The 24,275-nt window shown below is 38.3% G+C and overlaps 1 protein-coding gene across 1 annotated transcript in view; it reads right to left on the bottom strand.

Annotated features, from left to right (window-relative positions):
* GFRAL (GDNF family receptor alpha like) overlaps positions 1-24,275 on the bottom strand; it is a 95,036-nt gene that overhangs the window by 30,723 nt on the left and 40,038 nt on the right. The window contains exon 6 of the mRNA XM_004696552.1: positions 18,442-18,692. Within this exon, the coding sequence (XP_004696609.1) occupies positions 18,442-18,692 (251 nt within the window). The remainder of the gene's footprint in view (positions 1-18,441; positions 18,693-24,275) is intronic.

The following is a 24,275-nucleotide window of genomic DNA, read 5'->3' on the forward strand; positions in this document are numbered from 1 at the left end:
GAGGACGCTATTCTGTTTTATCGGATGGACCCTTTTATCCATCAGAGGTGTGGTGATCTCAATGAGGAGAGAGACGATGCAAGTTCTTCCTGTGACCCATGCTTGCTTTCTCCTGTTTATCGGGTACAGTTTTATATTCACAATTTATTTATAAGGAAAAAACATTAGATATCACCTTAATCCTCTTTCATTAAAACCAGTGTGCCTCTTTTCATTCACCTGACAGGTTTTATTGTGAGGCTAAATGGGAGGAGGTGAGAGCTGAGCTTTGACGTCACTGACTAGGTATGCAAGTTGAAAAATCTGTTAGAATAGTGATACTAGGGATGCTATCACGAAACCTGTGTTGAAGTTGTTTGATGAAGGTCTAATACTGTATACTTATATTGAGGAATTTTAATTAAAGATAATTTTGCCACATAAGGCTGAATTGTAGGCAAGTATCAATAAGTATCCTAAAACAGAAGTTCCCAAGTCTCAGACTTGGACAAGCAGTACCAACATCACTTGGGGAATTTTTAGAAATGCAGATGCCCAAGTTCCTTCTCAGATACACTGGCTTAGGCAGCATTTAACAAGCTTTCTAGAGGATTCTGTAATGAATTGGGAACATCTGCTGCATGGGACCTCTTTAAAGTGTTAAACAATAAAGATGTCACTTTGAATACTAAGATGTGCCTGACCTAAGCCATGTGATGTAGTTAGTTTATTGTGCCAACCGGGTCGATAAACACATGTGGGATTAATTGAAGGGCAGAGAGATAAATGGCTCGTTGAGCCTCGCCTTTCTAGTTCTCTGGTCTCTTGCTTTCTGATGGTCAGGCCAGGGTGCAGCTGCCTTAGCCAGTTCCCTGCTTCAGGTGGCAAGGCTCACTTCCTGAAAGACATCCCTGAGGAGAAGCCGCATGACCTACCCTGCTGCCGGCCTGGGTGCTGGAGCAGCTGTGTGGAGGCCCCTGCCAGCTCTGAGATGTTTACACATTCACTGATTCGGCTCTCCTCCTGTAGTCTGCGTCATTGCATCTGTTTTGTGAGATGGGGGAGGATATTGTGGATTGGTGTTGGACATATGGGTTACTGTTGGACTTGTGGGCTTGGGCAGCACGGGGTTGAGATGTTTTCTTGATGTGCACTTAACCTTTATATAAAACTCTCTCTTATATATATGAGTTTCTGTGAATTTGTTTCTCTAAGGGAATCCAAACTTATTCACCATGGTATTTCCCATGCCCTCAAATTTATGTGAAAGCTGGAAAAAGCGTAAATAAGACCTGTGTAGAACTGATGCATTGAACCGTCGTGTTGGTGAAAAATGTTTCATATAGACTGCCAGAAGAACAAATAATTCTACCAGGATCTAAACCAAAACTAACTTATTGCCATTGAATTAGCATTGGTTGACTCATAGCAACTCTATATGACAGGTTGGGACTACCTCTGTGAGTTTCTGAGATTGTAACTCTTTACAAGAGTAGAAAGCCCATCTTTCTCCTGTAGAGCAGCTGGTGGTTTCAAACTTGCAGCTATGTGGTTAGCAGCTCAACCACAATCTCCATAGAAGTGGAGATGATGAGGCACCATCTCAGCTCGGGAAGGGTCATGAATGGTAGAGGAGAAAGTCAGCAAACAAGGGGAATTGACACCATGCCTGCAGCAATGAGTTCAAACATAGAGAATGTGGTGACGATGCACAGGACCGCACTGTGCTTGGCTCTGTTGTGTACAGAATCACTAGGAATTAAAACTGACATGATGACAACTAACAACAACAAGGGCTGATTTGAAAATGACTAAAGTTTGAGAACCACTGTTCTGGCTCCTATATCAAGAAGAATGTTAGGAAATGCTGTGGACGGTTTCTTAAATAATTTTTCATATCATGATGACAGCCCGTGTCCGTGGAAAGAAGATTACTAGATTGACACAATACATCAGTTTAATCATATTGATCTATTACGCAACAACAGAGAGATTGTTACAAAGACATAGATGTTTATCTTTTGAGTGATAAGGACCATCTATGTTCTTGCTATTCAAAGTGAGATCACTGGATTAGTGACATCAGCATCACCTGTCGCTTGTTAGATATGTAATTCTCACATGAACCCTCAGCTTTACTGATTCAGAATCCAAATTTAAAGAAGATCCCCTTTAACAGGATTATTCAGGGCATAAAAGTACGAGACTGAGTGATCTAATTCATTACCAAACCTAAATTCATCCATAAATAACATAATATTTATGAAATCACTAATCCTGAGAAATTATAACACCTTTTATCTTCCCCAAATGAGTGTCAATCTTCTAACAATGTGTGACATTATGATAATTATTAAAATATTTTCAGTTTGCATGATTCCTCAGTCTACTACAATCTATTGTATTATTGTAAGAATTATCTAAGAATTGTAAGAATTAAATCTAAGTGTTATGTTTCAGATATTCTATACATGACTTTGCTAATACAATCTTTATACTCATATAGTAGGATAGGCATGATTATTACAATTTCCATTTGACACAAAGAAAATCAGTGAAAAAGAAGATGCTGCGTGTTTTATAAATGATGGATACATTATTTGAATCCAGGTATATTGATGTTATGTTGTCTCTCTAATAGAGTGCTCTCTAAGTCTTTACTGAGGACTAAGGTGCACCTGACCCAACCCATGGGATTTTCTCTAGCCTCATAAGCACGTGATTGATGAGCAACTACCAGGGGAGACTAAATAAGAATCAATGCATTTTAATTAAGGTGCTGATGAAGAATATTGAGAATAACATGGATGGCCAAACAATAAACACATCTATCGTTAAAAAGTATAGCCAGAATTCTCCTTAGAAGCAAGACTTTTTCTCGTGTGCTTTGGCTATGTTATCTGGATAGACCAGTCGTTAGACAAGGACATCATTCTTTAGTCACAGAGTGGAAAGGCAAGGAAAACGCAGACTCTCAACAACATGTGGTTAGACAGGGCCTGCATCAATGGGCACCAACCTAACAATGATGAGGATGGTGCATAGCCTGGCAGTGTGTTTTCTCTAGTTCATGGCGTCACTGTGAGTCAGAACTGACTGATAGCACCTGACCACAACCATAACAGAACCATCTGTTTCCCCTGTGGGGAAAAATAGACCTGAAGGTTTGCTTGGAAACCCTGTGCAGGCAATTCTACCTAATTGTGCAGTGTGGCTCTGAGATGGAATTGACTTCATCACACAGAACAATAACACTTCCAACATGATATTTGACCATGAGTGCATTGTTTCTGGTCATTGTTTTTAATCAACATTTTTAAATTGTGCTAACGAAGAAAAGGGGTGGTAGGAAATGAGGCAGACATGCTAATATTTTAGGATTAAAAGCTAATCAACATTTAACTCCATGATTTATCCCTGAGGCCCAAACCTCAAGGAAAAATTTGAATCTCATGTTTAAGCATATAAGATAAATATCATAAAAAACATATGTTACAGAATTTACCATGGATTTGAATTTTCACACTGAGTCGTAACTAAACTCAATGTAAAGAAATGGTTTTTATGTGTTTCCATTATTCTTTTCTTGCTAACTTAAAACATGCATGTCTGTTCTCAGAAAAAGTCAGAGTTTTCTAATAATGAAAAACAAAATCTTAAAGGAATAACCACTGATTTCTAAAAGGAACAACAAACCCTTACACACACTTATACAGAAGTGTGTACAAATTTGATGAACTAGACATTCACCATGGAGTCACTTTAATCCAGAAATAGAAAATATGGGCTGTTTAGAACTTGTGACATAAGTGTGAATGCAGAGGAGAGAAATTATATTGAATGTCCCTTGAAAAACGAAGAGACATGTTAACACCTGGACTGAATTTGAAGGAAACTAGACTTGAATTAAAGTTTTGTGTAGAAACCAAGAAAAAGTCAGTGGTTTTGGCTAGATGAAGTGTGTTATTTAAAGCCAAAATTTAGCATAAAGCCCCTGGAAGACAAGTTTATATGAATTGGCTACAAGAGAAGGTGGTGGTGGTGGCTGGTGGTGGTGCTGGTGAGGAGGAGGAGAGAGAGAGAGAAGGAGAAAGAGAATGGTTCTATTGAAATGTCTTTCACAATTGACTTATTTCACTGTTCTATTAGACTTTAATCTTCCCTATTCAGACCGCCAGTGGTCAACTACAACAAAATTAAGATAAAAATGTATACAAGTGCATTTGAACCTGAATTCATCCATTTTCACAAGTTTTATTTTCCTGGCACATAATATCAAATTTATGCAGTTTTGAAAAAATATAAAAAATTAAATGGCATCCACATTCTATATATATATATGTGTTTGTGTTTAAGGGATTTTTCATAAAAGCATTCACTAAAGGAATGTTATTTTTAGACCCAAACTTTCACTGAGAGTATACAGATGAAATTACCTAGCTATTAAAAGCAGGCAAGTAGGATGAATAAAAATTGTACTAGAAATCTTGCTATGTTTTTTTGTGAAATCAGTAGACAGAGTTGGTAGATGCTGAGTTGTAATTAAAGGAGGTAAGTGCTTGAAATGAGCATGCATTTTTAAAATTAGGAATAAAAAGGATAATGAATACAAATAAAGCCTTTCTTTAAAATAAACAAGGGCTTGATATAATCAGAAGAGGTTTGATCAAGGGAAATGCAACTGAGAGGAATTGCTGAAACCCAAAGGAAGGCTGAACATGATAGTGGGACAAGAGGACAGTAAAAGGAACTAAAGGAAAGAACTAGGAAGCAAAGGGCATTTATAGGGGTCTAAATACAGGCATGTACATATGTAAATATGTTCATATATGATGATGGGGAAATATATCTATGTATATATATTTATAGGCTTTGTTTTGAGGTAGCAGATGGACATTGGGCCTCTACTCAAATACTCTACTCAAATGCAAGAACACTGTGTTCTAATAATCTGGCATTCTGTGATGATCACCTTCCCAACACGATCACCGAAAACAAAACGGGTGCATAAGGAAACGTGGTGAAGAAAGGTGATGGTGCCCAGCTATCAAAATATATAGCATCTGGGGTCTTAAAGGCTTGAAGATAAACAAGTGGCCATCTAGCCGAGAAGCAACAAAGCCTACATGGAGGAAGAACACCAACCTGTGTGATCACGAGGTGTCGATAGGATCAGGTCTCAGGCAACAAAGACCCAGAACAAAAAATCCTATCATTGTGAATGAGGGGGAGTGCAGAGTAGAGACCCAAAGCCCATCTCTACCCAACTGGACATCCCCTTACAGAGGAGTCGTGGGGATCAAACGAGTCAGTCAGTGTGCAGTATAGCACCAATGAAACATACAACTTTCCTCTAGTTCTTTAATTCTTCCTCCCCACCCCCATCCACTCTCGCGACCCCAGTTCTACCTTACAAATCTGGCTAAATGGAAGAATATCCCAAGATCATGGTTAGGAAAACTTAATATTATGAAAATGTAAATACTACAATGCAATTCTGATCCAAATCCCACATCATTCTTTAAAGAAGTGAAAAATGAAAAAACAAATGAACAAACAATTACCAGCTTCATACGAAGAGGATAGAGACCTAGGATAAGCAAAGAACTCCTTAAAAAGAAGAACCAGGAAGGAGGCCTCCCATTACCAGCCCTCAAACCCTACTATGTAACTGTAGTAGTAAAAACAACCTAATACCGGTGCAATGATTATTGCAGAAAGCAATGGAACAGAAGGGAAAGCCCAGAAGAATGTGCATCCAATCTACAGGCAACTGATTTTCAACAAGGAACACAAAATAGTAAAGAAGCTAGAGGCAGCATCTTCAACAAATTGATGCTAGAAAAAAATTGGATCTTGATAAGCAGAAGAAAGGAAACCGGTCCCATACCTCTCCCCATGTGGAAAAATGAGCTCACGATGATTAGAGACCTAAATATTACACTGAGAGCCGAAAGGACAGTCAATGAGAAAACTGGGACAGACCTTAGGGCCACATTTCAGGGCATACACATACTATCCAATATAATAAAGGACGCACACACAGTGGAAGGCTAACCAAATGAGTGGGACCTACTAAAAATAAAACACTGATGCACATCAACAAAGTTCATCAAAAGAGTAAACCAAGAGCCCAGAGACTAGCAAAATAGTCTTTAGCAATGAAGCAATTGAGAAGGGTCTAGCTACCAAAATCTGTAGAATTCTGAAAAACGTCAATAAGAAAAATGACCCAATTAAAAATTGGGCAAAAGGCATGAATAGCTAGTTCACCAAAAATGGCATTTATATGGCCAACAAACACATGAAAATATTCTTACAATAACTAGCCATCCAAGAGATCCGAATCAAGAGTGTTATCACCTAATACTCACAATGATATTCCAATTCAAAAAAGCAGTAAACAATAAATGCTGGAGGGTATGTGGAGTGATTTGAATGCTTACAAACTACTGGTGGACTTATAAATATGCACTACCATTGTGGAAAGTGATATGGAACTATCTAAAATAACTGGTGATTGGACCCAACATATACTCCAAAAAATTAAGAGACAGAAAATAAACAGATGTATACGCTCCCTTTTCATTCACAATAGAGAGAAGCTGCAAATAGCCCAAATACTCATCAGTAGAAGAATAGATAAGAAACTCTGATGTATATATACACAATGGGATACTATGTATCCCTCAAAAACAACGGTAAAACCATGAAACACCTTTTGACATAAATGGACCTGATATTCATTAAACCAAGTGAAATTAATCAATAACAAAAAGGCAAGTATTGTATGATACCAATATGATAAAAATAAACTCCAAGAAAAAGACAGGCTTCCATTCTCAGGTCATCTAATCTTATAGTCTGGTTTCCCAGGGACCAAGGTAGTGTGCCTGCCTGGTGCTCAGGAACCATATACCAATCCCTTATTTGTACATCTTACAAACCACTTCAAGAGGGAAGGCCTCACCTCATCTTGGGAAATTGCCTACAATGCTGTGAAGAGGATAAGACCAGTCAGTTCCTGCTATATAATACTATTCTACAGTCACCTCAAATTAACAGACACTCCCACAAGTATAATTAGTGAACCTGACTGGAAATCCAATTCAAAAGGTGGCAGGTTGGAGGTATACCTCTTCAGGAGAAGTTGACTACGTTTTGGGTGAGGGGTAAACTGAGTGGGCAGGCTTCCTGCCATTAGGGGAAATACCAATGGGGAATAAGCTTGGTATTATGAACCTAGTTGGATAATTTTTTACCCAGCTTGCATTCAGTCATTGGTGATGCAGGCTATGTACTATAGACAATCAGGACTTTAGACTCTCTTTTCAAGGCTCACAACATCCTTCACACGCCCAACCAGAAGGATCTGATTCGGAACTCCCACTAAGTGAACTGGATTTTACCTTAAACACGCCAATAGAAGATTAAAGGAAATAAATATTCCCATGGGCCTAAGGATAAATGCCTTAGTGTAAGAAGAAGCAGACAACTACTATCCCAAGGATATGAATGAGAAAGTCACCGGGGTTTATTTAAAAATTCATGCCTTGAGGACTCCCAATAAAAGGCAACTCAAGGTTACCATATATGTGTTATTTCTATATTCTCTTTGCCTTTTTATAGGATGTTTAGTGCAGTTCTACCGTTATGAATGAACATTATTGAAAAGTTGTGTCCTATCCCCAACCCTGAATGTTTGTGTAATTAATGTCCAGTCACCTGTACCAAATTAACACGTGATGTATTTTGGTCTTAAAAAGCACTACTGTACTTGTATACTTTCTTTTTCTTGACAGTGTTTAAAATTGTATATCATTGACTATACCATATACCCCATGGGGATGGTTTATAATGTCTTTCCACAAAATAATAGTATGTTAGGCCAGGTTGACTAGAGAAACAATTCCAGGGACACATATAAGAGAGAATTTTATTTCAAACAACAATTGTATATTGAGGGAACATCCCAGCCCAGTCCAGATCAAGTTCATAAGCCTGATATTAGTCCATATATCTGATACTAGTCTATAAATTCCTCTTCAGACTCATACAGCACCTGCAATGATGGCTACTGCAGGAATAACACAGGATGGTAGGGGGAAAGTCTTTTGGATCCAGTGGCAGCGGAAGTATCTCAGCACTGGCATGAGTCTCTTTGTGGCTCCTCCAGCTCTCTGAGTGTGGTTCCTCAGTAGGATGGTGAAGCAGAAAGATAGTGTGGCCCACCTCTTCATCTGGTCTGGTTCTGGTCGACTCAGTGTGGGCCACCTTGCTTAACCTCACCAGGGTGTCCTTTGGTTGCCTTGCATTTTGACCATGGGCCCCTTCACAAATTCTCAACAACCCTAGCCCCCTTGGGCTAGGGCATGAACTTCCGAGCAGCCAACTCTCATATAGTCTCCTCTAGTCCATGTGAACCAGGTCCGTGGGTGTCAGTGGCCAGACTCAACCCATCTCTCTATTGCTACATTCAACAAGTAGATCCAGTTGGTCACCTAGCAAACACTTCAAGCTGCCCACAGGCTCCCTTTCACATTCTGTCCTAGAGAGGAGGGTTCCTTCATGGCTCCAGATTTTTCCACCTTCAGGCACAAAAGATTAGTTCAAAATTTTAAAATCCAAAGGGTTCTTTTTCTTCTTCTTCCTCTTCTTCTTCTTCTTCTTCTTCTTCTTCTTCTTCTTCTTCTTCTTCTTCTTCTTCTGTCTGTCAGCAGCCCTCCAGGCAAGTCTCTTCTTCTAAAACAAATGCCCTGAGAACAGAAAGCACTGGGTGGGGCTTATCTTTTCAGAGCCTTGTTTGCAGGTATGTCCTACACTCATTTAAAGATCCAATTTAATGGCTGCTTGCCTTCAGCCTTACAAACTATTTTCTGTTTTGCAATGTTCCTTTTTATTATATGGTATATCAAGAACAATAAGCAGCAGAAATCAATACAAACCTAGAAGAGCCAGATCCTAAACACATTCTTAAATGTCAAGTTAAATCCTTAGATAAACTATCTCACTATTATACAATATGAGCTTAGACCTCTGGTTGCATCAAGCCAGAGCAGGTGCTTCTGTAAGCCATTTAGACCTTCTTTCAGCCTTTTTGACTAAGCATCATGGTTTCAGAGGAGAAGTTCCAGGGGCTCTTTTTCCCCCTTAGCTCAAAAGTTATCACATTATTTTTGCTACTTCAGACAGGATTAACCAAAGACAACTTCTAGGAATCAAAACATTCACTTTCCGTGCCCTTTCCAGAAAATAATCTAGTAAACAGTGTGGCCATATTTGACCTCAGGTTAGCCAAAGAAAAACTACCATAAGGCAGAAAATAAACAAGTGTCCACTCCCTATCTTCTGTATTTGTTTCTCTAGTATCCCACTCTCAGCACCATAATGTGTTAGGCCTGGTTGATTAGAGAAACAATTTCAGGGACACTCATGTGTAAAAGAAAGCTTTATATCAATGAGCAATTGTATATGGAGAAAACATCCCAGCCCAGTCCAGATCAAGTCCATAAGGCTGATAATAGCCTATATGTCTGATACTAGTCTATAAATTCCTCTTCAGACTCATATAGTACATACAATGATAACGAATGCAGGAAGATCGCAAGCCAGTGGGTGAAAAGTATTGTGGATTCAGTGGAAGTGGAAGCATCTCAGCAACAGCACAAGTCTCCACGTGGCTCCTCTACCTTTCCGAGTGTGAGTCCTCCATAGGACATAGAGGGTGTGTGTCCCACTTCCAGGGAGAAAGAGAGGAAGTTCTGAGAATCCTCATGAGAAAGCCAAGCCCATCAGGAGGCATCATCAGGCTGTAACCTGATTGACAGGTTAGACTCCAGCCCTACACTTTTTATCAAGTTGACATGAAATTATGTAACTAACACGGTGATGTCTTTGATAGGTAGCTAGCACAGGGACTGGGGTGTCCATTGCTCATGCTCAGAGGTTTGAGCTTCCAGCCAGGAAGGAGTGGTACACCTAGGTGGGTATTACACCTGGATTGGCCCATCTGGGCCAGGTGAATTCAATTCAGCCAATGGGGTTGACCAGGATGGTCGACCACACCCGCCAGTGGAGAACCTGAAAACCAGAATCCAGAGCCTTGCAGCCCCTTATGCTTCTCAAGCTGCTCCCCAGAGGTCATGCAGCGATCTCCTTTGGCTTCAGGACTCCATGTGCGGGGTTGAAGTGCCGTGAGGCTGCCTGTGGAAACCTGAAACTTCTATCTTTTATAAAACTCACTTGGATCGCAAGCCAGGCTTCAGAGTGAATTCTCTCTCGCACAAAGCCAAGGACCGAGGTATTTCCCCCACGAGAGAGCTCCAACATCTTTAAAGTGACCCACAGGTATACATAAGCAGCAGGCATAGGAATGGCCTGAGCTAGCATTTACTTGGAGCCCTAATCTGAGAACAATTGGTTCTTACAGCATGGCCCCACTCCACGCCTGCCCCATGAAGTGGTCACTGAAGACGGGGCTTCTACAGCAAAGTGTCATGAGGAAAGCAAACGGTGCTCAGATACCAGAAATGATATGCTCTGAGATCTTGGAAGCTTATCTAAAGCTTATCTAAACAAGCAGCCATCGAAGTGAGGCATCAACCAAGTCCATATGGAAGAAGCACACTCGCCCACTTCATCCACAAGTTTAAGTAATAAAAGCCAGACCCAGAGGAAGGGATGGCATTAGAGCATAGATTCTTAACAGCCGGTTTGACGAAGGGTATGGATGATAGTGAAAGCCCAAGATGTATCTCGGATCCCCATGGAGATCGAGCCTCTGCTGAATATTAAGGCCAAGGAATGGAAAAGGCTTTGAAAATCAGACAGAGCACACTGCAGAGTTGATTACTGCAGGTGTAATTAGGACAACATGTGACAACGTCATTTGAGCTTCCTTTTGATCTAAAGTATCATTACGCTAGTTTTTAATATAAGCTCTTTATTTTTTATGAAGTTTCTCTGTTTCCTTCAGTCATTGCTGTTGAGACATTTGTGTGTTGTTTCATTTTGAATTTGTATGTTTTCTTCTGTATATAAAACTCAGGATAGATGAACCATGAAGACAACCGCTGGGTTAATAGTTTGAAAGTGACATGGCAGGGGGAGTGCGTGGGAATGGAGAACTAACAGTAAGTACAGGAAGAAGAAGAACTATCCTGGATATGGCAGAAGTGTGGTTGCTTGCACAACTCCTATGACTGTGACTGAACTAGTGAGATGTACGATAAGTGATCTGTGTGTTGGTGAAACTGTCAAAAATACACAAATGAATTAATTTTTTTAAAAGGATCAAGGAAAAGAAACCGGTTGTCATTGATGCAATTTCGACTCAATGGCAACTCCAATTTGGTCACAGAAAAAGAATAAAGAATGTATGTTGAGTACTCTTATCTTATAAACTATCTATTGGAAATCAAATTGACAACTACAACTTGAAAGATTAGACAGGAAACCCAGGGACCAGTGACTTTAAGCTAATAAAGGATTAACAATTTAGAAGAGAAGGGTGAAAATAGTGACATGACTTGAAACATTTAATCAATGTTACTGAATTGTATGTGTAGAAATTGCTGAATTGGTGTATATTCTGCAGTATATATTTTCAACAACAAAATTTTAACAAATAAATAGTAAATAAAATATGATGAACAAGGTAGTCGAGGGACAAGACACATAGTAGTATTCATGTTAGCGGCATAAGATGAGTACATCCTTATATTTCAAGTCAAGACCTACCATAGATCTGCCTCAGATGAGGTTCTAAACAATCAGATGGTCTAGTGAAGTGTACAGTGTAGGTCAACCAGGCTCCCTAACCAGCCTCTCCATTCTTGTGCAATGGGCATGAAGAAACTATAGCAGCAGAAATAGAGTCTATGCAGGGACCCAACACAATGATTGTTCTCTCCCTACGTCTGTTCTAGGTTCTGTCCTGACTGAATGTCTAACTTCCAAGTAGCAGTAAAGGTATGTATTGAGGCCTCACTTTGGCAGGTTGGTGGTGAATGCATTACAATAACCGTTCTACATTGAAAGAGGCAGTGATGTCTCCTTACAGTAATTTATACTTATTCTGAATACAGATCTGCCTTCCTTGTCGCACCATCGTCGAAAGGCTTAGCAGTATCTGATCTATCCTTGTGTCATTGCCATCTGAGAATACTGACCTTGGACTCTGCATGCACTCCCCAGCTCTTCTCTGTGACTGAAGCATGAACTGTGCATGTGACTCCACTTGGCATTAACATACACTCTCTGAAAGTTCCAGGGAAGTAAGGCCCAGATGGCCACCCCTGAGTAGTCAGAAACAGGATCCAGAAACAAGATCCAGTATGAAAGTCATAGAGGTAAAATAGGGATTAGTTACTCTTGTTTGCATTGTGCAGTTTTACAATAAAGATATATAAACTCAGGCCGAAATGGGTTACTGTTCTAGCAACTATTAAGATGTACTAAAATAAAGACTATAATACTGAAACAATGGATTCCTTCTAGATCTTAAATAGTAAAATTTCAGACTGAAGAAGATCTTGAATGATCAAATTACAGAACTTCTTGATAAATAAAATCAGCTATGTAACAAAGATGAGATTAAGGGTTTAGCTCTTTTGCTCAACTTGACTGCTTGGATTGGTTTAAAACAAATCAGTCAATTGTGGATCAATGGATGAGTGAGGTAAAGTGAAGCAAAGAAATAAGAGGGGACTTCAAAAAATTCAGGGGAGAATTCAATTCTCCATAAACTTTTAAACTCCTTCATAAGGCAGGCTGAAGAACTGAGAGAAATTTAATGAATGAATAAATTAATTAATTAATTATCATGGAAAGTGGACCCACTAAAAAGTAAATAAATCACAGACTAAAATCATCTCAATGAATCCAATGTCCATGGAAGTTACAGTCAGGAAATCAAGGAATACATTGCATGGGGCAATTCTGTTGCAAATGATCTCTTTAAGTGTTGAAAATCAAAGATGTGAACATGAAATTTTAGTTGTTCCTGACTCAAGCCATGGTATTTTTAATTGCCTCATAAGCATGCTGAAATTGGCCAATAAATAAGGAAGGCTGGCAAAGAATCAATGCAATTGAATTATGGTGTTGGCAAAGAAAGTATATTATAGACTGCTAGAAGAGTGCACAGATTTATTCTTGAAGTGTCACCAGACTGCACCTTCAAAGACAGTCTACTGAGACTTTGTTTCACACCCTGTGAGCATGTTATCCACAAGGGCCAGTCCCTGGAGAAGGACATCATGCTTGCTACAATAGAGGGGCAGTAAAAAAAGAGGAGGACCCTCCACAAGATGGATTGACACAGTGGCTGCCACAAAGGACTCAAATACGTTAACAATGGTGAAGACGCCCCGGAACTGGGCAGTATTTCATTCTGTTGTACACACCATACCTGTGAGTTGAAAATGTCTAGATGGCACCTAACACCACCTTGTATTTTGAAAGTAAAAGAAAAAAAGAAAGAAAATTGTACAGCAAAATGTGTCGGGTCATTCTACTTTTAAAACATGTGGGAGTGAGGTGGTGCAGTGATATTTGTGTGTATGTAGAATGAGTTTATGTGTGTTTAAAGCATTCAGTGTTTGTCTACAGACAATTACAAACAAACAAAACCTCATTGACATAAAGCAGATGCTCCTCATACCCCCAAAAAAAACAACCCACTTCACTGGTATCAAGCAGATGCTGACTCAGAGCGACCTTCACAGGAAGAGTAGAGCTTCCCTGGTGAGTTTCAGAGATGATAATGCTACTGTGCAGGAGTAGAAAGCCCAGTCTATCTCCTGAAGAGTAGCCGGTGGTTTCAAAGGTTGCTGAACCTTGAAGGTAACAACCCAATGCATAGCCTCTATGCCACCAAGACTTCATGGATACCCTGTTTAGTGTTGTTGAGACTATAACTCTCTATGGGTACAGATATGCTCAAATTTTTCTACTGCACTGGCCAAAGTGTTTGAACTGCCTACCTTGTGGTTAACAGCCCAGTGCCAAACACAGTGTCATCAGGGCTCCTGTATGCATTACATGCAGGTAGATTAATGATTCAAAAGAATGTATACCAACTGACAGCTATAGAGATGATGAAAAGACAACACTCCTGTCAGCTGGAGGTAGACTATATTCCATGGAATAAATACTTCTGTATCAGTAGGAAGGCATTAATGGTTCTTTGACTCACTATATTTCTATGGTCTTCTTCCTCCCACGTCATTTCTCTTTGTTCCATTGCTGCCATCTCTTTGCCAGCTTTAAATGTCACAGATTGTCTCTCCCTCTCTATCTTACATGATATCGAAGGAGCACAGGTGATGAAGTGCTCACATCTTGGGCTGTGATCCTCAAGATCAGCCATTTGAAATCACCAGCCGCTCCGTGGGAGTGAAGTGGAGTTTAGTGGTAGAACATGTGCTTTCTTTGGGATGCTCTTTCATGTAAATCTGACCCAGCGCACAAGCGCCAAGAAGCCAAGACTCTTCAGCATGCTTCAAAACTTAGTCTGAATCCAGAACTAAAATTTTCTGACCAAAAGGGCTGTGGGGCATACTGAACAGGTACAATTTTGACTTATTTACCTTTCAAAAGCAGAAAAACATGAAACCCAATTCATAGACACCAAGCCAATCCCAACTCAGCATGATCCTATAAGACAGAATAGAACTGCCCCCTGTGGAATTCCAAGACAGAAAGCCTCGTGTTTCTCCTGTGGGGTAGCTAGTGGGTCAAACTGCTGGGTTCATGATTCAGCCCAGTGCATAGTCACTGCAACACCCAGGCGATGGTTTCTGAAATCAGTCGGCAGGGGGTTGGATGGTGACTGCTTCATCCTTGGGTAGGACTCTGAGGAGACATTTAATCTCTTAGCTCCTCCTTTATCTTCGTATGTAAAACTGTAAATAAAAGTACCTAGCTCATGATGATTGAGATAGTTAGTTTATTGTGCCAGCCTGGCCAATAAACACAAGTGGGATTAATTGAAGGGCAGAGAGATAAATAGCTCAGCGAGCCTCACCTTTCTTGTCTCTTGCTCTTTGATCATCGGACCAGTGTGCAGCTGCCTTGCTTGTTCTGTGCCTTAATTTACAGGCTATACTACCTGTGGGATGCCTAGCCTGTGGACTGTGTTGCTGTAAGTTAAGATCCCTTTAAGACCACATGATTGAAATTTACATCTCTGGAGCTGAGGACTGACAGTTGGTGACCTGGCTGACAGTTGGTGACCTGCCTGGCTGTTTTGCTGCCTGTGCTGGGATAGCCTAACTCTCTCTTTACAGAGGACTACCGGATGGCCCTCAAGACTTGAAGGACTGCCAGTGTCCCACAACTCTCTCACGGGAGTGAGTTGCACTGAGCCATTGGTACTGCTTTATAATTTAACTGTTCATTTCTTGTATTATATATCGATCTATCTGTTCATAATTTAACAGTTCTTTACTTGTGTTATATATCTACTATCTGTTTATAGTTTAGCAGTTCATTTTTTGTGTTATATATATCTATCTTTATAAATATAAATATAAAATTATCAGCAATCTGGTTTTATCTCTCTAGAGAACCCTGTATAACACAATGATGTTAAGACTTAATGAGAAAACACCATGCTCTTGATAAAATATCAACATACATCAAATAGTGGTTAATCTATAATTACTTATCATTGTTATATGACTGATTTGGATGAAAACATTTTATTTCTAGAAGTATGTATGCTCTAAACAAGTGCTTTTGAAACTTTAGAAAGAAATCTATTAGTAGATAGTATTCCACATTGAATAAAATGACTAAAGTAACAAAGAGTGCATTATACATAAAAGTGGTGGGTGACATATATATTAAGTATTCTGCCACTAGCCAAATGGTTAGCCGCTTGAAACCTCTCGGAAACACCTCCGATGAAAAGCCTCGTTATCTGCTTCTGAAATATCACTGTCCTAAAATCCTATGAAGCAGCTCTAGTATGCATGGAATTGCTGGGAGTTGGTACCAACTTGACAGCAACAACTACCAGTAGCAATATGTATGTTACTATCTATTGTTTGTGGTGGCCTGAGATCAAATGAGTGTGTATGAGATATTCTAACCTGAACAAACATGACAAACTCAAAAACAAATGAAACTTCCCTTGTCCTCTAAGTTCTCAAGTCTGCTCCTTTCAAATAAATTAAGCAGAAGCTAAAGAATCGTGGAAACATGTTGAACTGATGATTCTTCTCAAAACTCTAAGTGTTGGGCCACAAGGAGAAGTCAGGGGACAATGGTCAGAGAGATGCTGCATTAAGATTGGAGCAGGGTATGGGGGCTGGTTAGAACTAGCCAAGCTTAAACATTAGGTGTTAGTTTTTGTTTGAGAAAGTTACTGTTAATTCAAGTACTTAGAATTGTGATGAAGGTCTTTGAGGTACCTTTAATCCTGTCACTTGGCAATTCTAATTTAGGGAATGATCAAGGAGGAAACTTCATAAAGCTTAGCCATATTAGATGCAAAAAAAAGTGAAATTATTTTCATGTTTTCTAGAACATTCATGTAGTATGTCTATGTATATTAAAAAATTCACTTATACTGTCTCTCCAAGAATATTTTTTTACTCAGGATAAGACATAGTTGTCAAGAACAATAAAGATAAAATACAATAATAATTAAATTACATAAGAGAAAAAAAGACTTCAGACAAGAATTAGACTCTTTTAGATACTGAATTGTCAGTAATCTGTAAGATATGCTTTTTAATTTTTTTTGCATGTCATTAACTATATCTAGAAACCACTTGTAATTAACTGTTATAAAGTAACAGTGTAAATGGCTATTAGTTATTTTGTCATCTGATATTTCCTGCTGTAATGCAATATGTTATTCGTTATTAGTACTTAAAGTTTCAACATAGCCAACCACTTAACATTAATCAGAGAAGTGATTATTTAGAAAATAGCACTCAACAAGTATAATGTTAAAATTCACTCTTTTCCTAATTTCAATTGAAATATATTTGTAGTGCTAATTGTAAAAATTACAGAACTATTTCCACAGAGGATTCTGTTATAATATAAACCATATCCTGCAAATTGTATGTGCATTGGGTAATGCACACAGGAAATCACAATTTTGAACATAGTGGCTAATTTGTCTATGTATGTAGGTATAAAGGAAAATAAAAGCATATCTGTAGATCATTTTCCACAAATAAAAAAGTTAGGTTTGCAATGCCACCATTAAACCATCATTCCTCCTGGGGAGGGTTCCTATAGGCTACGTGGTAACCACTAGAGAACTAGTGTATATACCCTCTTGAAGATGGACAATAAAAATTAACCTATTATTGCTCCATTGGGTTTTTTCCATAAGACTCATAGACAAATTATTGTTCAATTCTTGCTATGAGAGTTTGAGTAATTATTTTCTTACCCTTTAATCTTTTTTCTTGAATCTATTTTCTTACCCTTTAAACTAAATAATTCCTTCCAAAGTTGTGTTTGCATCCCATCCTCACAGGTAGATGAGCAGATATGCTAATGGCCATGGGAGTAATAGGTAAATCAAGAGATAGATAATAAGTTTGGAACAGCCATATGGGAGTTGTGACATTGATGATCCATGATGAATTCCACCTCGGTTATCTGCATTGTTGTGTAGTCCCTTCAAGGAGGTCTGGCAAGGTCAACAGTGGGTTAACAGAGAAAGCTGCAGGATTAACCTCTCCGATATGCAAAGTAGCCAAGTTCTGCTCCGTGCTAGAGGTTCATGAGCCAGATTGGCCTCAATAGCGGTGGCTAGGAGAGTCACCTTCCACAGTGCCTCTAGAGTTGGCAGTGAGAGTTAGATCGTCTGTTGGGACATTAGCAAATATGACAGAGACCGTGGTACAGAAGTATTTGCACTTTGGCATTGAGTCACTCAGAATGCACTACTGCCATATAGGAGATCCAAGCTAGTCTACTGGAAGGTCATGTAGTGGAAAGTCAATATATCTGAGCCAACAGTCCCTAGTAGAAGGAATCTTAGATCAGTTGGTCTCAGTTGAGCCACTACATGACTGCAGTTACATAAGGATCCCAATAAAGAACATCAGAACAACACACCTGAACCAAGTCCAAAGTGCAGAATTTTTAGCAAATAGTTCTTCAGGTCACTAAATTTGAAGCTATTTCTTACTCAGTAATAGATAACTGATAAAACTTTCTGATAGGATACAACCTCTGTTCTAGGGATATTGCTATCAATAAGAGATGATGAGAAGAAGCCTACCACACAAACTGAAAACATATACTACTTGACAACAAATCAGGAAAATAGCAAATGTGCAAACCATAATTAATAAACACAATTTTAAATAGTATAGCAAACAAATGTCATTGTGAGCACATTGTCTATGCTGGCTTACAATGTTGTGTTTATAGACACAACAAGAAACATTTATGTGATTTAAAGGCAATTTTACTTTGGGGACTTACTGAAACATGATCTCCCATGAAGCATGTGCTGGAAAATCTTGCACAAAGACTCTTCGCCTTGTGTAATGGACCTACAGGTGCACTGCACTTGCAGGACCGTCCCAAAGGTCCCAATGTAAGCTGCTTTGCAGTCATTACTTCCGGAGCAAGTGAGGTCTTGCTTGCTTAAGGTGCTGATGCAGGTCTCATCGTCATGGCACTTTATAGTCACATGCTGCCAACATTTTGACTTAAATATCCTATAGCGCCCCCTAGAAAACAATCGAGGTGAGTTAGCCTCTAAATAATAGTATTTCACATTCATTTGTACATTCAAACAATAAGGAGTGAGGAAGAAAAGTCAAAGGAGCCTTGTGACTGATTTCTGTTTATGATAAAACACAGAGACTAAGTCTAGGATTTCTTGGATAGACTTGCTTCCTTACTAATGTCCTTTTAATGGATCCTGGTTTGCAATGGAAAGATTTCTTAGAATTTTCTTGTTTTTGTTTTCTTTAGAAGCAGAATGTAGTTTTTTTTTGGCTACAGGTAGCCATTGTCGGACATCAAGGGCCCTGAACTTCCAGACCAGTTTCCCACACAGTAGGAAGTACTGTACTGTATTCTGCTTCAACAATTTGAAGCAGACTAAAGAAAATTTGAGTCTCTCTAGCAGTAAGAGCTAACTTCTAACAAAGCAAACAGGTTTCTTCGTTGGCCAAGTAAGTCCATTAGAACCACTTCGATCCATTACTTCCCTAAGTGCATATTGGCTTCTTGCTATTATATCTTTGCATGAGAGTATGGATATGGTATAGCAGTGCTATTTTATTTATTCATTAAAACATTTTTAGACCCTGAGTTTTACCGCAAAGACTAGTGGCCAATTAAGAAGTCATCCAGAAGAACTCACGTGGACTAGAAGTCTTTCATGTTGGGAATCAGAAAGATTTTCATTCAGTGATTTCCAGCTCTCATTGATGCAGTAACACCCTGTTATTGTAATTTTATTATTGAAATTTCAAAGGGAGTATTCTTCTCAATGGAACCAAGAATTTGGTTCCACCTAATATTTATCACCTAAAATTGTTTTTTTTTTTCCCTTTTGAATAAGTCATCTTTTGACTTGTATGAAAGTTCACTGAGTACATGATATTTATTGTGAGTTTCTTTTTCCGCATGATGGAATAATAATAAACTACATTGTTTCCATGAATATATTTTCAGTCATTTTTTAGGGAATCTGCTTTTAAATACAGTAAAATAATTATTTCATATTAAGGTATATACTTAAGGAAATACCACAATGAGTGCATAATTCTGAAACTAGAAGAAAAAGATATGTTCCTTTAATGTCATTGGGGTTTTTATCTCTATACACACACTAATCCATATAAACATTACATCCCATCTAAGTATAAATATTGGCAGTTTTGCAGGTTGGTGGAGTGGCACGTACATGATGTTTAATCTTTTTTAAATGTGTTTCATGAATAGTAATTTGAAATTTATATTTACTCAGTAGGAAGGCCTGACATGGTGGGATAAGCATTTGGCTTCGAACTGCAAGGTCAACAATTCAAATCCATCAACTGCTCCACATGAGAAAGATGAGTCTTACTTTCCCCCACATACTTCGTTTCAGAAATGCTACTAGAGTTGAATGAGTCAGAACTGAGTTGGTGGCAGTGAGTCTTATCTACTCAATATGCTATTTCATTCAAAAATTAAATTTCTAGTGGCGTGCATGCCTGGCCTAATCATCCAGCTGGGGAGCCGGCAGGGGATGGGGGTGGGGTGAGCCTGGCAGGGTTCTTGGAGTCATAGAGATGCACCCCCACACACAAAAATTTTATTCTACTGACAATGCAAAATTTAAGAGAATGTGGCCTTCATAATTTCTGAAGTTTTCTGAATAGTTTACATTTGCATTTATAACAATACATATAGTCAAATTTTATAAATATTCCATAACATTTAAAATCAATATTTTTTCTGAGCAAATAATGATTTTATATATTCTTCAGTTCATACATAGGTAATATAATGCATTTATTTTAAATGAGGTCCTAAACATTTATAATTTATAAAACATTACCACATAACCCAATAAGTCTTTTTATTAGATAAACTTAATTGAGAAATGGCTTATACATACATACATACATACATCAATTTCAAAAAGTACTTAAGAAAACATCATTAATTTAAGCTGAAATCAGACAAGAAATTATATTATCAATTTGCACCTTGCATGGGGCTCTTGTGCTAAAAGGTGGATGACAGAGGGTTTAACATCCTCATGGAAGAAGTGGTTTTCCATTCGGAGATTTTACATCTGATTTACATGAACAATAATCTAATAGAAAATAATGGAGTTTCCTAAGGCAAAATTTGATTGAGAATATGAAAGGATTTATCTTTTTCACTTAGACTACTCATAGTGCATGACGACTATATTATCACAATAATATTCATTTCAGGATTATTAGCACATGCCAAAAGAACATGGAAGTCACCTAGCCCATATACTCTGCACCAACCTAAGAAAGATAGACATCCCATTAAAAGAGACCCACATATGTACATTAAAACATAATAAAAGTTAGCTAAGTACAAGATACTTTTAAAAAATAGAAAACATTTAGCAGATAGCAGTTCTCGAGCTCCCACCATGTGAGAGATCTGAGCACTTTAGGGGATGGGTAAGCCTTGGAGTTCTTTTTGAGGTAAGTCACAAACTCTGTAGCAGTTCATCTAGGGAGGAGCTGAGCTCAAGTGAAGTTAGTGAAAATGTTTACATCTGAATCCAAGAAGGGCTTCTCAAGAGAGATAGCAACAGCTTTTGCCACTTACCTTTAAGCTATTTGATTTAACAGAGATGCTCAGCTATAGCATGCTCGGAAGAACAAGTGAAAAGGCTTCAGGATAATAATTGGGCTTCATGCTCAGGGCCCTAGGGTCAGGCAAAGTTGGGTAGCTATCTATGGATGCATCTGGGAATTTCACATATATTGCTTTTTCTTGACTCTAATTCAAAACATACGCATTGCCATTGAGTCAACCCTCAGCAAGTGTGACCCTAGAGGACAGAATAGAACTGCTCCTTCAGATTTCTGGGCCTGTCAGTCTTTATGGAAGCAGAGAGCCTTACCTTTCTCCTGCAAAGCGGCAGGTGGGTTCAAACTTGTGATCTTGCAATCACAGCCTAACTCAATCCACTGGGTCAGCGGAGCTCCCAGTCTTGACCAGTGAAGATATTTTTATATTTCATTGTTAGTATAGATAAATAGATGGAGATATTTATGATAGAACTATTTTGTTTGTGACATGAGAAAGTGATATTAGTTACATAGATTCAGAATATTTCATTGATATTAAACCATATGATCATTTTAGATACAACTAAAATTAGTGGTTAAAATGCTTTCTTCTCATTGACCTTGATATTCATTACATAAATTTGAAGGATTGTAAAATATAGGCATTTAAAGCAGATGGAAAATAATCTTACTCATAAAGATTTTTGCTTGCATAATTCTCTAAATGTATTGTGCCGGGTGGCTTGTGTTGTTATGATACTACAGAGTGTTGCACCAGTATCTCAAATGCCGGTAGGGCCATCCATGGTGGGCAAATTTCAATTGAGCTTCCGAACTAGGAAAGACTAAAAAAGACTTGACAGGCCACCTTCTGAAAAAATCACTACTGAAAACTTTATAAATACCAGCAGAACATTTTCTGATATAACATTCAAGTTTGAAGGCACTCTAATCACAACCAAGGAATAGCAGTTTCTTCAAAGTATCATCAATCTTAATGGCATGGATGGAGCAAATCTTCCAGGACCTTAGTTTGCTGATGTGGCATGATTCAAACTGAGAAAGCAACGCTGTAAAACAATCCATTAGTACTTAGAACTTGAAGGAAGTACAGCTGTAGGAAACTTGAATTCATCAAAAATAACATGAAATGCTTTAAGATCAATACCCTAGGAATCACTATGCTAAATAATGGACTGATTTGGCCATCTTGACACAGACAAGCATATGAAATGGGGAATAACAAGACTGAAGAGAAATGACATCATATTTGTGGTGAAAAATCTATCCTGAAGTATATCCCTGTCAATGATAGGGCAGTATTCAGACCTTTCCAAGGAAGGCTACTTAATATGACTATTATTTAAACTTATACTTCAAAAATCAAATCCAAAAATTAAAGAAGTGCATTTTTTCCTCAACTTTGTATGGTGATACGGGTTAAAATTAATAACAAATTGATTTTCCATTTGGCAACTCATACAAATTTTGATTTGTGGCATTGATTAAATCCCCACAGTGCAGTGGCATTCTTCCCACGTCTTCCCTTTCTTCACCATTTATGTTCATTCTTCTTCCTAACACTCTCTGCCTTTTGACTTTTACATCTGGGCAGATGGCCTTTTGATCTGCGATGATTGATTGTTCTAAGGAGGATGTACCTCCCTGGAGTCATTGCATACTTTATAGGTCTATCTATCTTTTGGCTGAAAGATTAGCCCGGGAGTTATTTCAGTACAAACAGAAGATTCTTAGCAACTTCTTCAATGTGAAATTAACCAAATATGCAATCAAGATGCGTTAATAATTGCTAGTGATTGGAAGATGAATGTTGGAAAGAAAGATCAGTAATTAGGAAATAGGGACTTGGGAGCACTGGGTAGCACATGACAGAATTTTGGAAGATCAATAATGTATTCATTGAAAATACCTTTTTTTCAGCAACATAAACTGTGACTATAATAGTGGGCCTTCCCAACAGAATATGCAGGAGTAAAATCAACTACAGCTGTGGACAGAGCTGGTGGAGAAGGTCTACATCATCAGAATGGCCAAGGGCCAACTGTGAAACAGACCATCAATTACTCATATGGAAGTTAAAGTTGAAGCTGAAGAAAATTAAAACAAGTATATCAGAGATGGTGAGTGTATCTTATCAGCCCACTCAGGAATAAACTTTATGCATTGAATACAAACAACAAAAGACCAGATGAATGGTGGAATGAGATCAAGGGTATCATACATGAAGAAAGCAAAATGTCACTTAAAATACAGGAAAGAAAGAAATACTAAATTGGATGTGAGAAAGGACTCTGACACTTGATGTTAAATATATGAGCTAAAATGAAAGAGAAACAGTACATTAAAAGAGCCACCAGAAGTTTTCAGAGGGTGGCTCAGGAAGACAAAATATTAGAATGAATTTTACAAAGATCTGGGGCAAAAAAACAAATGGATAGAACATGTTTGACATTGTTAAGAATCGAAGAAAAAGTTCTGACTTTGAATTGCAGTATTGAGGAGTCTATGGACTAAATATTGAATGACAGAGGACATTTCAAAAGAAATGTACCAAAAATAATTGATTTCACAAGGAAGCATATGATTTACAGTATTAATAAAAATCCAAGCTCCACAAAAGACTTAGGGGCCTTTACTAACTATAAGTTGAGTTGTTTCAACAAAAGCATACAATACAAGTGGTTATTCCTCGAGGCCAAGCAATTTGGAAGACAGTTACCTAGCTGACAGGAAAACACACTTTATCTTTGCTCATTCCAAAGAAAAGTGAACTGAAAAAATCAGAAAGCTATAAAAAAAATCCTTAAATGCAAAAAAAAAAAAAACCAAAGCAAAACTCACTGCCATCAAGTCGAGGTGGACCCATTATGACTCTGAGGACAGAGTTGGACTCCTCTGTAAATTTCTGATACTATAACTCTTTGGGGGAGTAAAAAACCCTTTCTCCACCAGAGCAACTAGTGGTTTCAGATGACTGACATTGCAGGCCATAGCTCAACTTGTAGCCATTGT

The sequence above is a fragment of the Echinops telfairi genome, unplaced genomic scaffold, assembly GCF_000313985.2.
Source record: "Echinops telfairi isolate 266 unplaced genomic scaffold, ASM31398v2 ScPeMD7_3533;HRSCAF=4204_1, whole genome shotgun sequence".
Lineage (NCBI taxonomy): Eukaryota > Metazoa > Chordata > Mammalia > Afrosoricida > Tenrecidae > Echinops > Echinops telfairi.